The sequence below is a fragment of the Pongo abelii genome, chromosome 3, assembly GCF_028885655.2.
Source record: "Pongo abelii isolate AG06213 chromosome 3, NHGRI_mPonAbe1-v2.0_pri, whole genome shotgun sequence".
In the NCBI taxonomy this organism is placed as follows: Eukaryota; Metazoa; Chordata; class Mammalia; order Primates; family Hominidae; genus Pongo; species Pongo abelii.
In genome coordinates, this window is record NC_071988.2 from 161,452,063 (window position 1) to 161,468,530 (window position 16,468).

The 16,468-nt window shown below is 40.0% G+C and overlaps 1 protein-coding gene across 1 annotated transcript in view; it reads right to left on the bottom strand.

Annotated features, from left to right (window-relative positions):
- Nucleotides 1-16,468, bottom strand: part of SETD7 (SET domain containing 7, histone lysine methyltransferase) — a 50,743-nt gene that overhangs the window by 17,912 nt on the left and 16,363 nt on the right. Inside the window, exons 3-4 of the mRNA XM_002815156.5 lie at nucleotides 9,119-9,320; nucleotides 4,992-5,181 (exon numbers count right to left, since the gene is read on the bottom strand). Of these exons, the coding sequence (XP_002815202.1) occupies nucleotides 4,992-5,181; nucleotides 9,119-9,320 (392 nt within the window). The remainder of the gene's footprint in view (nucleotides 1-4,991; nucleotides 5,182-9,118; nucleotides 9,321-16,468) is intronic.

The following is a 16,468-nucleotide window of genomic DNA, read 5'->3' on the forward strand; positions in this document are numbered from 1 at the left end:
ACTGGCTCTCTGTGAAGGATTAGCCTTAGAGAATCCTCACAGACAGCACTGAAGATAGATGCTCTGAAGACTGATAGGTAAAGAAACAAGATTTAGAATCAGAGGGCTTACTCCTGCAAAGTAAATGATTATATACACTAAGGGAAAACTCATAATCCCATTAAGCAATTCTTCAGTAGTTACCAATGATTACTAGGTCCTCTTTCTGTTTGTTTGTGAGTGGCTTTTTTTGTACAACCAAAACCCCAATAAATGCCTCAAACTAAAAGTCAGAAACCAATCTAAATCAGTCAGTGTCTGCAACAGAAACAGACCATTTGAGTGTTTCAAAGAGAATTCAGTTCAGGGAATTGGTCATACAGGGGATGGAAAGCTGACAAGCCAGATGGAGCCATGAAGAGCCCAGACACTGGCAAGAGCAGGAAGCTGCCACTGGAGGCCAGAGGGACAGAGGGCACAGTGGTGCTCCTGGAGCTCTGGAGCTGGGGTAGTTGGAACTAGCCTGGGCCTTCCTCATGGGAGATGGAATCAGGAGGTGATGGGGCCACTGCCGGAGATGCTGGTTGACACAGAGAGGGCTTCTTCCTGTTGCCTTCTCCTGCTTTGTCCCCAGCCAGCCACTGCCCTCCCTTTGGCCAAACTCAGACAGAAGTCAGACGCACAGGAGCCTGAAAAATGCAGGCCGCAAGGGGCAACAGCCTCTTGCAATAATAGCGGGCAGTGAAAGAATGATGAATGGATTGGATCTGAGAGCAAAGTGGTAACAGACCACCAAACAATCCATGAAAAGAATTTAAACCACCCTCCCCCACTTTTTTTTTCTTTTGAGACAGTCTTGCTCTGTCACTCAGGCTGGAGAGCAATGGTGTGATCTCAGCTCACTGCAACCTCCTCCTCCTGGGTTTAAGCGAGTCTCCTGCCTCAGCCTCCCAAGCAGCTGGGATTACAGGTGCCTGTCACCATGCCTGGCTAATTTTTGTATTTTCAGTAGAGATGGGGTTTCACCCTGTTGGCCAGGCTGGTCTCGAACTTCTGACCTCTAGTGATCCACCTGGCTCAGCCTCCCAAAGTGTGGGTATTATACGCATGAGCTGCTGTGCCCAGCCATCACTTTTTATAAATAACCAAAATTGTGCATGGAATATATGTTCTATTGAGTGGAAATTTTCCTATGAATTCCATCTAGCTCCTTAGACTAAAATTTTTATGACAAATTTACTGAGTGCCAACTACATGTACAACACTAGGGACTGTGTAGATACAAAAAGGATTAACCTCTGTTGCTGCTTTCAGGGAGTGCGCACTATCTCTTCCAATGCCTACTGTCCCTTCTTCTGCTCCCTTAGACATGCCCAGGCTGCAGGCACAACCTTTACTTTTACAGATTTTACACATCCTTTACTTTCCCTCCTTTCCTCTATAGTATGCTATGCCCTTTGACTAGAATTCATTTATTCAATGGACAAACATTCATTATAAAAAGTGAGTTAAGCCTCAAAGATGGGGTAGGAATTAGCCAAGGAAAGCAGTTACTATGTGGAGTAAGGCTGACCAGGTGAGAAGCAGTGGCATAAGTGAGAAACTCCACAGGAAGTAAGTAGAGAACTAGAAGTAGTTTGTGGTTACAAAAGCACACAGAGAAGCGGAGAAGCTGGTGAGGCGACAGGTCAAGGAGAGTTTTATGTGAGATATTTGCATTAATTTCTCTCCTTCCCCAACCATTGGACCCTACAGTCACAGCACCCTGTACCCCCTAACCCACTGGCTAGTCAGCAGGTCAATAATTATAACTGGAAGGGGCAGAGGAGAGACACAAACATGGCAGAACATTAGACTAAAGATCTCTCCATGAGATCTTCAGAGTGCCAGAGCAGCCATAATTCCTGGCCCTTTTGAGGCTCAAACTACTCAACATTTCAAAATACCTGAGGTCTGCAGGAATCTTGCCAATAAATCCCCCCTTTCTTTCCTGCCTTAAGTTAATTTGAAGTGAATGTTTATTTGCAAGCAGAAGTTGTTGTTGTTGTTGTTGTTTGTTTTGTTTTTTTGAGACAGAGTATCTCTGTGTCACCCAGGCTGGAGTACAGTGGTGCTATCTTGGCTCACTGTAACCTCCATTTCCTGGGTTCAAGCGGTTCTTGTGCCTCAGCCTCCTGAGTAGCTGGGACTGCAGGCACACACCACCACACCCAGCTAAAGCAACCAGAAATTCTAAAAAAATAATAATTCCCTTGAGAATTCTCACTCTCAACATTTTTATTTTATTTTTATTTATTTTTTTTAAAGACAGGGTCTCATTCCTGTTGCCTAGGCTGCAGTGCAGTGCACTCAGCTCACTGCAGGCTTGACTTCCTGAGCTCTGGTGATCCTCCCACCTCAGTCTCCCAAGTAGCTGAGATTACAGACACACGCCACCATGCCCAGCTAATTTTTTTTTTTTGTATTTTTACTAGAGACAGGATCTTACCATGCTGCCTAGGCTGATCTTGAACTTCTGGGCTCAAGTGATCCACCTGGCTCAGCCTCCCAAAGTGCTAGGATTACAGCTGTGAGCCATCAGGCCTGGCCTACTGTTTCTTATTTATAGCAAGAAGAATGTAATAACAACAACTTTCATTATGGTGTTTTCTGGTAGGTGCTAATATCCACATTTGGTAATGAGGAAACAGGTTCTGAAAAAATAAATAACTTGCCCAAGGATAATATAGTAAATGTTAAAGCTAGGTCTCAAATTAGGTGATTCTTAAGTTTAGGCACCTGCCACTAAAAATGTTTTAAAATTGGCATCACCAATTGGGATCCTCCCTTGTTTCGAGCCTCCTCATTTCTAAACATTACAACAGTGTCTCCTTTCAGAACATAGATCAAAGGCATAGATATCAGAGTTTGTAGTTCAAAGATTACTGCTTCCTTTTTTTAAAAGAATAAACTTTTCATTTTGGAGTAATTTCAAATATACGACATGCATCACTTAATGAAGGGGATACATTCTGAGAAATGTGTCGTGAGGCGAGTTGGTCATTATGCAAACACCAGAGAGTGTACTCACACAAACCTAGATGGTATAGCCAACTACACACCTAGGCTATTAATAAATGGTAGAGCCTATTGCTCCTAGGCTCCAAACCTGTACAGCATGTTACTATAGGGAATACCATAGACAATAGTCACCTAATGGGAAGGATTTGTGTATCTAAACATATCTATACATAGAAAAGATGCAGAAAAAATATGATGTAATCTTAGCTGGGTGCAGTAGTTTATGTCTGTAATCCCAGCACTATGAGAGTCTCAGGCAGGAGGATTGCTTGAGGCCAGGAGTTTGAGACCAGCCTGAGCAATACAGCAAGACCCTGTTTCTAAAAAAATTTAAAAATATTTAGCTGGGCATTGTGGTGCATGCCTGTAGTCTTAGCTACTGGGGAGGCTGAGGCAGGAGGATTGCTTGAGCCCAGGAGCTCAAGGCTGCAGTGGGCTAGGATAACACCAGTCCACTCCGGTCTGGGCAACAGAGTGAAATCCTGTCCCTTAAAAAATAAAACAAAATAAAAACAAAAATATGGCATAATCTTATGGTACCACACTTGTTATGGGCCCATGACTGTATACAGAAAAGTCGCAAAGAAAGCACAGAGCATCCTCACTGTTTCTCCTAATGTTAACTTCTTACAGTGCATGGTACATTTGTCAAAATTAAGAAACCAACACAGATACATTACTATGTACAAAACTCTAGACTTTATTTAGATTTCACCAGTTTTTCCACTAATGTCCTTTTTCTCTTCCAGGATCCAATCCAGAATCCCACATTGCATTTAGACTGTCTCCATTTTTAACTTAAAAAAACAAAAAAGACATTTAAAGCAACCCAAATTGGACCTAAATATAAATGCTAAATTTTCCACTTTTGGACAAGCTTCCTTTGGAGATTCTTGTTCAGATCCCAAATAACTAAATACTATTTAAGCGTATTAATGCCTAGATTTATTGTCTTTTCTATTTTTTTCTCCCTATAACCAAACCTGGATCAGAAATACATGCATATATTGTTTTCAGACCAATTCAAATAGCTTTCTTAAGCTGTGCCACTCAAAATGCAAAATCTTGATTTTTCTTTGTACATTTTCCAGATTTTCTACACTTAGTAATTTTATACTCAGAAAAAATGTTTAGTTTGACATGTGTACTTCTAAAAGGAAAATAATACTTTTTTCAAATATGGATTCCATTGGGTTCACTCATACATTGTGCTCCACGCAAGATGTTGGGCTTGAGATGCCAATACGCATTTATATTTTCCAGTCACAGCTCAGGCTCAATCAACTTTACAGTTTAGAGATCTACTTGATTTGGTTCTTTATTATCATAGTACAGTTTTTTGGAGAGATAACCATTTGAAATCAATTGAATTACTGCTGTCATTTCTTTATTCCCTCCCTATATGAGAATTATATACCTAGGCCCTTTGTCACATGACTTTTCAGTATCTCCCACTAATGTGTATGGTGTAATTTCCCTGTCTCACTGATGTCTGGCTTGGCCATATGACTTGCTTTGACCAGTGAAAAGTGAGTAAAGTGCCACCATGTCAGTTCCAAGGTGAGGTTTCAAAAGGCATTGCAGGTATCTGCTTATGCTCTGACACTTCTGTGATCCACTGTGGGAAAATCTTGCCCCACATTGCCATTGTCCCTTCAGATTAGACCCCAGAATTAAGACGAAGAGAGCTGACTCAAACCTGACCAGAAGCCTCAAGTCTGGCCTGGCCTCCTAAGCCCAGCCTCAGCCAGCTGGAGTACAGCTGCTCGGCAGAGCTGTGGTTGCTGTTGTAAACCACTGGGGAGGTGCAGTGTCTGCTATGCAATAAAACCTGACTAATACACGATTAAAGAGAACTATACAGAGAGGAAAAGAAAAGAAGCTTCTCTCAAATCAGCCCTAACAACCTGCTTTGGAATTGGAGCAACCCATCTGAAGCAGATTCAACTTACTTCCAGGCATCAGTTCAAAGTGAGGCCTCCCTTCTTCAGTGGACGTAAGGGTGGCCAGTTTGCCTTCTATCATCTCTCCATCAATAAATTTCCCATAAAGTGCGGTCCTCTCATCAGGGTACACATAGGCTATCTTCTCTCCAGTCATCTCCCCATCTTCATTTACATCTCCTACAAGGCTTCCTCCATCCTGATGGGAGAAACCAAAAACCAGAAAATATTATATATAGTATGTCTAGGACATGAGTTCCAAGAAATTTCTCTTCTGCACTCCCATTATTAATATAGTACCAGTAGGGATAATAACAGTTTAGGAACCCAGAGCTTTTCACCTGGGTAAGAAAAACATGATGCATAGCTCCTCATCCAGCTCCATACAAATATACTGCTAGAAAGTCATATGCATTTGGGGCATGTATGCCTGATTTAGAGAGTGGGAGATTCCGTTCCAGTTTGTAATCCGGGACAAGTTACTGATACTCTATCTTGGTTTACTATCTAAGAAATAAATAATGTTTCTTTGATATTTGTAACATCAATTACCAATATTTAAAGGAAGTGTAACTAGGTGTTATTTTTGGCCAAAATCAAATATGATGATGATCTTTAGCAAGACACTCCTACCCACTATTCATATGATCTCCCTTCTCAATGTTAAATTTTGGATTTCCAGTGTGTTAGGAAAATATTCAGTTCAAATTTACTTAAGAATTAATTTAGTGTACACAAGTAAAGAGAGCTATCTGCACTTTTTCAGAGGCAAACAAAAGGATGTCTGGACACTGCCTTTCTGAGACTCCTATACCATCACCTTTTTTGGAATTAGAAGGAAAAGTGAAAAAAGATCAACTAAATTCCACTTCCATCTCAATTCTCTTTCCACTCTATTTCCTGCTCCCTCTTGCCTCCTTTTAGCAGAGAAGCCCACTTAGCTTCATGCTTAACTCTTTCATTTACTTCATTCCTAAGGGTCATTGAGTACTTTAGGGCAGAGGCTATCATATAATTCTATATCTTGATAAGTGTTAGGGACACACTAGGTGATTCATAAACGCTTTTTAAATTGAACAGGGTTACCAAAAAGTAATGAATAATTTAAGCTAGGGTGCCAGAGATGTTTCTTTCTTTCTTCCTTTTTTTTCCATCTAGAAGGTCCTCATGGTATAACTTTGAAAACTTAAGACCTTAGGGAGTTTGATTTAACGATAGTAATGCCATGACATCTTTTAAAAGCTTGGTTAATTTCTCCAACTTGAGGATCTAGGAACAGCTGGCTACTCAAAGTCAGTGATGTAGGATGACTTTTGAGTGATCCCAAATGCTGACTTTTTTTTTTTTTTGCCTTCTAGGAAAAGGGCTGTAAATTTAAAAATGAATCATGGCACTTACATAGAAAGAAAAATACTTAGAAGCATTTTTAATGGATAGAAAGTGCACTAGGGATATAGTCATTGCTCTTTCTTCTCTTCAAGTTAATTCTTAATAATTGAGCATAAATGGAGATGATACTTCCTGCAAGATCTGCCTTCAAGCTTTTAGTGACGATTATTGAATGGAAGGGTATAGTACATTTGTGCTTCTTATACTCCATGACTAACATAAGATAACATTACTATTTATTTAAAACAGAAGTCTGTCTTTCCAGGGTCTCACACCTTTCCCCTTAAATGTTTAAATTTCTGGTTTCAGAGGGAGTGAATTTATTTGTCCAGAATGATACAGTAGAAATTCTTCTTTCATTTCCAAAAGGAGTTACACATTTTTAATTAAAAACCTTATATGAAAAACTTTTTCACGGTAAATTTTTGAAAGAAATACACTGTCCTTAGAGTGAGCTTACAAATATGGACTGTAGGGAAAATCATCACTTTTTTCTCCCCTTGTTCCTGCTTTGGCCCGTTACAGAAATTTCCTCCTCTGCTGTATCAGGTATCAGGGAGTGTGGGGGGAGAAACGGCTGCTTTCTCTCCTCTGCTCACTGGCTCCTCCTCGTGGGGGGGAGAAATTGTTCATTTGACTGGTGAGCAGCCAGGGTCTGACACCTACTGACACCCATTTCTCTACCGGGTGGGGGTTAAGAGGACAAAGGCTGCTTTTTTGCTCACCAATGCTCCTTCCTAAGGCAGAGTCTTCTTTGAGATTTAATAAGATAATTAAGGCTAAAGGTTAAAATGTAGCTATATTTTTGGTTTTCAAAATGCAACCACATTGAGCGAGGCCAATCCATTCACCAATCTTGGCACATCTTTGATCCCATCTAGGGACTTTAATTGACAATGTCACAAGTAAAATGACAGGTAGTAGGAGAATCTGGCAATCCAACACTTTGCCTCTTTCCTATACTCATCTCTATGTAGAGAGTTCCACTTACCCTGACTTCAAGATGCACTGTCACATCAGCAGCGCCCCAGCACTGGGCAGCAAGATGCCCACCCTGGCTACTCACAAGGCCAGGTTTCAGTCTTCCTACCCTGGGCAGCACCTCCACTGCTTCTGATCTTTCTGCTTCTCTTCTCCTAAGCAGTACATGTTACAACTTTTGATCTATCACAGATCCTACCAAGAGGATATTTAAACGCTTTAGCAATTCTTACAAAATGTTTTACAACATTCTTTTCTTATGCCCTATTCCTAGATTATAACTTATTTTTTAAGAACAATGATGTGTAAGTGGATTTAGCTGGGGTTACTTTTCTTGTTATATATGTAACTGATCGTTTCTTTTTATTAGCATTTTTTAATCATAAGGTTTCAGAGTAAAAAATGTATTTTCAGCTTGGCGCGGTGGCTCGCACCTGTAATCCCAGCACTTTGGGAGGCCGAGGCAAGGAAATCACCTGAGGTCGGGAGTTTGAGACCAGTGCCTGGCCAACATGGTGAAACCCCATCTTTACTAAAAATACAAAAAATTAGCTGGGCGTGGTGGCATGTGCCTGCAATCCCAGCTACTTGGGAGGCTGAGGCAGAAGAATCACTTGAACCCAGGAGGCGGAGGTTGCAATAAGCTGACATGGCACCACTGCACCCCATCCTGGGCAACAGAGCGAGACTCTGTCTCAAAACAAAAAAAAGTATTTTGACTTAAGTTATGAACAAAATAAAATATTAAGCAAAATATTTTCTGGCCAGGCGCAATGGCTCATGCCTGTAATTTCAGCATTTCAGGAGGCCAAGGCAGGTGGATTGCTTGAGCCCAGGAGTTTGAGACTAGGTTTTAGAGAAACCCTGTCTCTAAAAAGAAAACACAAAAATATTAGCCAGATGTGATGGCATATGCCTGTAATACCAGCTACTAAGGAGGCTGAGGTGGGAAGATGTCTTGAATCTGGGAGATGGAGGTTGTAGTGAGCCAAGATCGTGCCACTGCACTCCAGCCTGGGCAACAGAACAAGACCCTGTCTCAATAAACAAAAAATAAAATAAAATAAAGATAAAGTGTTTTCTAAGGTGTATTTTCTGAAACATTTTCTGGAAATTCAGTAACAACAGATGGGACATTTGAAATGCAAACAAAAATTAGAGCATTAATTTCCAACTATGGGTTCTGCCATATCTTTTTACTTTAATAGACTCCAGAAATATCATAAAATGCTATCAAATACTCAAAGGTAAGTTAATTTTAATTACCTTAATTTAAACAATATAAACCATAAAACACCTTAAAAAGCAGTTAGTGGAATTGTAAAATCAAGTAACAACAGTGCAGTAAGCTCCCCCAAATTAAAAATTGCTGGACTGGTTTTTACATATGAGAAACAGGGAATAAAACTAATAGCAACAATGAAATTTTCCACTATCTCCCTCTATGTGCCAAAAGAATTAAAAGCAATATATTTGCCTTTATTAGTGATACAATAAAACCAATTTGTCTCAATTTGTTTTAATCATGATTAATTACTCCTTGCCAAAACAACGCTGAAAAATAATTAATAATGGATTCAAGGGCCAACAATCTAAGCCAATAGTGAGTAACAGTGAGAGGGCATGCCTCATAAACTCTTGGCGTCAGCTGTGGTGACTCTCAGGTTTCACAGCTCCCAAGTTCTAACACAGAATACATTTTACTCTTCATTGTGAAGAGTCACAGTATGTTACTTTCCAGCAGAGTGAACAGTCACACGGCTTACTGGGTAATATATCCAGCACACTCCATGCCGAATGTTATCTTTATACTGCCCCTTGAAGATCAGTCTCCCATCTGTGTCGTATTCCTGGGCTGGACCATTCAGCTCTCCGTCTACATACGTGCCCTGGAGAACTCCCCCATCTTCGTAAGTGTAAACTCCCTGGCCCTGCAAGGCATCATCCACGTAATACCCCTCCAGGGTGCTGTGAGGAAAGGAAAAACAAAAAGGAATAGTCAGACCATGACTCGACTCTCTTAGAAGAAAGGATCATATCCAAGGAACTGCATGCCCAGCTGTGTCAGCCCTGACATGGATTCAGTGCAGCCTCCTAAATTATCATCGACTGCTAGGAAAAGATGCTTCAGGGATGTGGGTAAGACTGAGAAGAAAGACGGAGATTTAATACCCAATCTCATGGTTCCTGGGAATCCTTTTACTCTGCTGGAGAAAATAGAGAAGAAAAAAGCTACTGATGGAAACTGAGAACAAGTTCACTTGAGTATGTTTCCAGGCAATAGAAATTCTGGTGTTACCTGTTCCACACGCAAACCATTCATGTCTAATTTCCCTCAAGAGTGCTCCAGAATTCACTGGTAGTTCTCAAGGGTCTTTCAGATGGCTTGTTTATAGTAATCTCTAATGATACAAATGTGGCTTAAAGTGTGTGAATGTCTACACATTTGTTTCAAATCACTAATGTATTATTTATCAGTGATAGCCATAATTGGTATCCAGTCAAATGAAATCCCTTCCATCTCCTTGGAAGACATATGGGGATTTATTTAAGTATATCTGCATATCTATGTATGTACGTATATCTATGTATATACATGTGTATGTGTGTGTGTGTACGTATACATACATCCATGATCATGGCCAGTAGGGGCAAGTAAGGAAGACTGAAGGCTCCACCCTGCTGATATCATTAGCATCCTGATAGTTTGAGACCTATGGTCCTATACCAGAAGAAAGCTCACAGGGATGCTCACGTGATTTTACCAGCACTTCTCCATCTCTCTCCTTGTAATACATATTTGCAAGTTCAGGAACATGTTTTCATTGTTATCCTCTGAAAGCCCCTATGCAATGAAACGACCCAAAATTCCCTTTAAGTACTAAAATTTGGAACAGGGAAAGACCAACTCAAATTATTTTTAAAATTTAAAATGTAAGAAAATTTTGAAACAAAGACAGCTTGATTATTTTAACATAGGCAGATAGCATTTATTCATTAATTCAACTAGTAAATTTTCTTTTTCGAGAGAGGATCTTGCTCTATTGCCCAGGCTGGAGTGCAGTGGCATGATCATGGCTCACTGCAGCCTCGACCTCCTGGGGCTCAAGCCATCTTCCCACCTCAGCCTCCCAAGTAGCTGGGACCACAGGTATGTGTCACCACACCTGGTTAATTTTTGTATTTTTTTGTAGAGATGAGGTTTTGTCATGTTACGTAGGCTGGTCTCAAACTCCTGGGCTCAAGGGATCCATCCAACTCGGCCTCTCAGCCACAACTAGTCAACATTTACAGTGTGCCTTCTCAGTAGCAAGCATTATGTGAGGCTCTAGAGAGGATGAGGCACAAAACAAACACAATGGTATAGGAGAGACTGGCAAGACACACTGCGAACTGGAGCAGATGGGACGCAAAGCGGGCCATCAGGACTTACGTGGCTGCACCTGACTCTGTCTGGTAATGTCTTGACTTATTTCAATGAACAACCGTGAATGATCTATAATTATTAAATGAAAAGCAGATTCTAAATAATGATAGCTTCTGGTTAAAAGGTAATTATTCTATTTGTAGTCTCCCAAGGAGATAAATAGTTTTCTTTCTGTTTTATTTGTACTATCAATGACAAATAGGCTTCCTAAATTCATGAAGAGAATAAAGTGCACTTTAGCATAGCTCTTGCATAAATAATCAAAATTCTAAAACAATGAGGTTGGAAGTAATGAGATTCAACTGTCATTAGACTCCCACAATTAAAAAAAAAATCCTTGGTGAAGGGTACTAATCAAGTGACATAATGATGTAATTTATGTAGTGCAAGAAGCTATGTATTCATTTATCTTCATTTTTAGGATTGCCAGGTATAATACAGGATTCCCAGCTAAGTCTGAATTTCAGATAAACAACAAATAATTTTTTAGTTTATGAACGTCCCAAATAGTGAATGGGATATAATTATACTTACATTTTTTGGTTGAGCAAATTCCAATTTAACTGGGTGTCCTGGATTTAACTAGATTTTTATTTGCTCATCCTGGCAACCCTATTGACTTTGGACTCTCAGCAGCATTCAAAATGTTCCTGTGTGAGTTTGGGTAGAATATTACTCCCTGACAGACTAGTCTGCCAATATTTCTCAGGGTTATGATCAAATCTACAAGACATAGGTCTTGCAAATCAGACAAAAAATAATATGGACTTGCAGACATTTCCCCCAACTGTATTCAACGGCTTGTCCTAACCTCCCTTACCCGTGGAGCCCATCGTCCCATCTATCAGAGTACAAAGAACAAACTGCTATTTCCCTCTTAGCCCAACTGACTCAAAGTACACAAATGCAAATTCTTAAGGCATTGGAAAGCAAATCTTACTGCGTTATTTTTTCAGCCATCTGCTTGAGGCCACAGCTTAGCTTTCTTGGCAACTTTTAATAGTAAGTTGGATGAAATCTGATGACAAAAGGGGGCATATTATACACATAAACTGGGTTCTCCAGGGTGATAAAAGTGATGTTTTAAAAATCCTCTGTCATTGAGGAAATAAAATATACGTTTCTTAGACTGGCATTCAAGGCACTACCTTTCTCTCTAACTGTTCTTTCCAGAGAAGGTTGGCAAACTATGGCCTGCCGACTGTTTTTGTAAATAAAGTTTTACTGGAACAAAGCCATGCATGTTCCTTTCTACATCATCTATGGCTGCTTTCATACTACAACAGCAGTGCTGAATTGCTGCAGCAGAGACCGTATGTGGCCCACAGAGCCTCGATTTTACTCTCACCACATACAGAAAAAGTTTGCTAATCCCTGCTCTAAAAAGCTCTGCTCATATTGAAAGTTTACTCACTGACCTTTATTTAGCTTAGCTTCCACACTATATTTTTCCTTGCTTTCCATAAAACATATGTGAGCAAACTTTTAAAATCCTTAAGGCCAGCCAGGGGGAAAAAAAGTTATGACTTTTTTTTCTTTTCTTTTTTCTTCATTGAAAACAAAAATAATCGTGGACTAATAATGAATATTCTGAAATCTCTGGCATTTTTCTATCAAAAAAGAAAGAAGCCACCGGGTGTAGTGGCTCATGCCTGTAATCCCAGCACTTTGGGAGGCCGAGGTAGGTGGATCACTTGAGGCCAGGAGTTTAAGACTAGCCTGGCCAACATGGTGAAACCCCAGCTCTACTAAAAATACAAAAATTAGCCAGGGGTGGTAGCATATGCTTGTAATCGCAGCTACTCAGGAGGGGGAGGCACAAGAATCACTTGAACCCAGGAGGCAGAGGTTGCAGTGAGCTGAAATCGTGCCACTGCACTCCAGCCTGGGTGACAGCGAGACTCTGTCTTAAAAAAAAAAAAATAGACTGGGCATGGTGGTTCATGCCTGTAATCCCAGCCCTTTGGAGGCCGAGGCAGGAGGATCACCTGACGTCAGGAGTTTGAAACTAGCCTGGCCAACATGGTGAAACCCTGTCTCTACTAAAAATACAAAAATTAGCCGGACATGGTGGCAGGCATCTGTAACCACAGCTACTCGAAAGGCTGAGGCACAAGAATCGCTCGAGCCAAGGAGGCAGAGGTTGCAGTGAGCCGAGATTGCACCACTGCAATCTTTTTTATTTTTTATTTTTTTGAGACGGAGTTTCACTCTTATTGCCGAGGCTGGAGTGCAATGGCGCAATCTTGGCTCACTGCAACCTCTGCCTCCTAGGTTCAAGTGATTCTCCTGCCTCAGCCTCCCAAGTAGCTGGAATTACAGGCATGTGCCAACACGCCCAGCTAATTTTGTATTTTTAGTAGAGACGGGGTTTCTTCATGTTGGTCAGGCTGTTCTCGAACTCCTGACCTCAAGTGATCTGCCCACCTCAGCCTCCCAAAGTGCTGGGATTACAGGCATGAGCTACCGCGCCTGGCTGCACCACTGCCCTCTAACCTGGGCAACAGAGCGAGACTTATCTCCATTAAAATGTTAATATCAGGTCATATTTGAAAAGCTGATACATAGAAATAGCCTTCTAATGTTTTTTGGTGAAATTGGATTGAGAGCTGGGTTTCAGAGCAAGTCTGCTGGTCACTGTCTTAAACAGAGCCTACTCATCATCCGCGGGGAACCTTGTTTTCCTACAAAGTAAATCTATCCTGATATTGGCAGACCTGCCATGCACATTATTCATCGGAGCCTAGGCATGTGCTATTACAGAACACTCCATGTCTTTATCGATGTTAAATTTACATGTCCTATTTCTCTAACTAGATTGTAAGCCCTTTATGGGAACAAATTAGGAAATATGCATCCATGTATCCCTCCCCTAACATATAAACTTCATGCTGATAATTCCTAAGCAAAAGAACAGAAATGGAAACTGGGATCATTTTGCATTGAGAAGAGAAGACTGAGAAGGAACATAACAGTGTTATTCAAGTGCAGGGAGCACCCTTATATGAATTCGATATGCATATAGGCTGTACGTGAGGAAAGTTTCTTAAACTTCCTATGCTTCATTTCTTCATTTGTAAACTGGACTACTCAGAGCGTTGTTATAATGGTTAGATGGGTTAATGTATATCAAATGCTTAGAATATGGTCTGGCACATAGTGATTGCTTAAATAAAGAACAGCTATTATTATTAAGCATGCATATTCATGTGTATGATGGCAAACTTTCTACTAAAAAACTGGGTTTAAAAAGCATCATCAAAAAAAGCATCATCAAAGAAACAGTTATGAAACACTGAAATAGATAAAGAAATTTATAAAACTGCATTAAATCTATTTTTAAAGAACAAGCAAGAAAAATTCCTATCTGCAGTAATTTATGAGTGATCCAATTGACCAGAAGAAAATAAATGCCTCTAAAAAAAAGCAATATGTGTTCGTTGTAAAACAAACACATAAAAAGCAATCCAAGCAATACTAAGATGCAGAAAGTAGAAATTCTCAGTCCTCTTCCCCAATTTCACATACAGTATTTAAGACTTTTTCATTTCTTTTTTTTAAGATGAAGTCTTGCTGTCGCCTAGGCTGGAATACAGTGGTGCGATCTCGGCTCGCTAAAACCTCCACCTCCTGGGTTCAAGCGATTCTCCTGCCTCAGCCTCCTGAGTAGCTGGGATTACAGGTGTGTGCCACCAAGGCTGTTTAATGTTTGTATTTTTAGTAGAGATGGGGTTTCACCACGTTGGCTAAGCTGGTCTCGAACTCCTGACCTCAAGTGATCCACCCGCCTCAGCCTGTGCTAGGATTACAGGTGTGAGCCACCGCTCCTGGCCACTCTTTTCATTTCTATACCATGCATTTTCCTACCTTCTGCTTTTGTTATTTTAATAAAAATGGGATCATACTATACATAATGTTCATAACATGCTTAACTTGTATTTTCTTAAAGTTCCTTTCAACATCTTGGCAAATTCTTTAGTATGTTAAGAAATTACAAAAATGGTCTTGCAATTGTTTGATTTTTCTGGTACCATCATCTGAATCAAACAACTGGAAAATGTTGAGGAAATTAAAACATAAATTTTAATTAAATTTCTTTTTCTGCACATAGACCAATTTTGCCTGTTTTATCCAACCTCTTGTACTTAAGAGTTAAATTTCGAGAAATCAGTTAAGAAATCTAACTTACAAAGAAATAGAGAAATTTTATAGTTGTTTTCCTAGACTTACATATCTGCATTTTATTCAGATATTGCTGTATTTTCATTAAAAATTCCTGTTAGTATTTGAATATAGAAAACTGCTCTTAGAGACTTAACAGTTTTGGCTTTTCTTCATGGTTCTGGGGTCTAGAAGGTTTTGGACTTTCTGCCTCCTGGGGCCTAAATTCTGTTCCCTTCCTTCCACTGTGTTCCCTTCCTTTTGCCAGCCATAGCAATACAATAACTGAGAGGAAATTTAAAAAATGAATCATCACTCCTTAAACTCCCATCTCTAACCAAATTGAATTGTGACCCTTAGTATAAACATTATTTTAGGAATTATTTTATATGACAATATATATTATCTTTTGAAACACTGCAAACTAAGCAAAGAGCAGCAACCAGGAGATCCAACCCATCTGCTAGAACTATTTCCAGCCAGAAACTTCAACTTCTCCCAAGGTGGTGGAGCAAGTTTGATGGAGAACTCTAATGCTTCCATATAATATAATGTACTGTCTATCTTTGAAGGTTTTCTTTTTCTGTCCTTTAAGAGAAGATCTATGAGTCTACTATAGATCTAATTATTACAAAGCCTCAAAGTAACAGTAAAATATTTGAAGAGTGAATAATGAAATTTAGTTTTGCTTTCTAAAAGCAAACCTCAAGAAAACTTTCTGCTACGGACTAAATGTTTGTGTCTCCCCAAATTCCTGTGTTGAACTCCTAACACCCAATATGATGGTATTAAGAGGTGGGCCCTTTGGGAGGTAATTTGGTCCCAAGGGCAGAGCCCTCTTGAATGGGATTAATGCCCTTATAAAAAGACATTAGAAAGCTTGTTTCCTCTCCCCTTACTCTCCACCATGTGAGGATATCAGGAGAAGATGGACATCTGCAAACCAGGAAGTGGGCCCTCGACAGACACAAAGTGTACCGGTGCCCTGATCTTGGACTTCCCAGCCTCCAGAACTGTGAGAAATAAATTTCTGTTGTCTAAGCCACCCAGTCTATGGAATTTGTTATAGCAGCCCAAACTAAGCCACTCTCCTAATAATTATTAATTAATAATAATAGTAACAACAACAATGGTAAAATAATCCATCTTTTCCCCTAAGCACCTTCTGGGTGTCCTACACTTTAAGGGTCTTTACAGGTTTTCTCATTCAATCACAGCAATCCTGAAAAGCAGGTATAATTATCTCCATTTTACAAATTAAGTAAACAGAAGTTCAGGGAGGCCAAACAGCTAGAACAGAATTCTTCTGAATTGATTCCTCAGGAAAACCTTCTGTCAATCTTCCAAGCTCTTCCCAAGTTGTTAAGGCCCCTACAAGAACATAACTGAATTCACTCCAGAACTCCTTTTAACATTTCACAACTATGGCTGATGAGTAACTTCAAGGAAAATTAAAGAATGGAAGAAAGGCAGTCAGGCCCACAGCTATTTCCCTGTTTCAAGTTGGAAGACGGAGGCAGATGTAGTG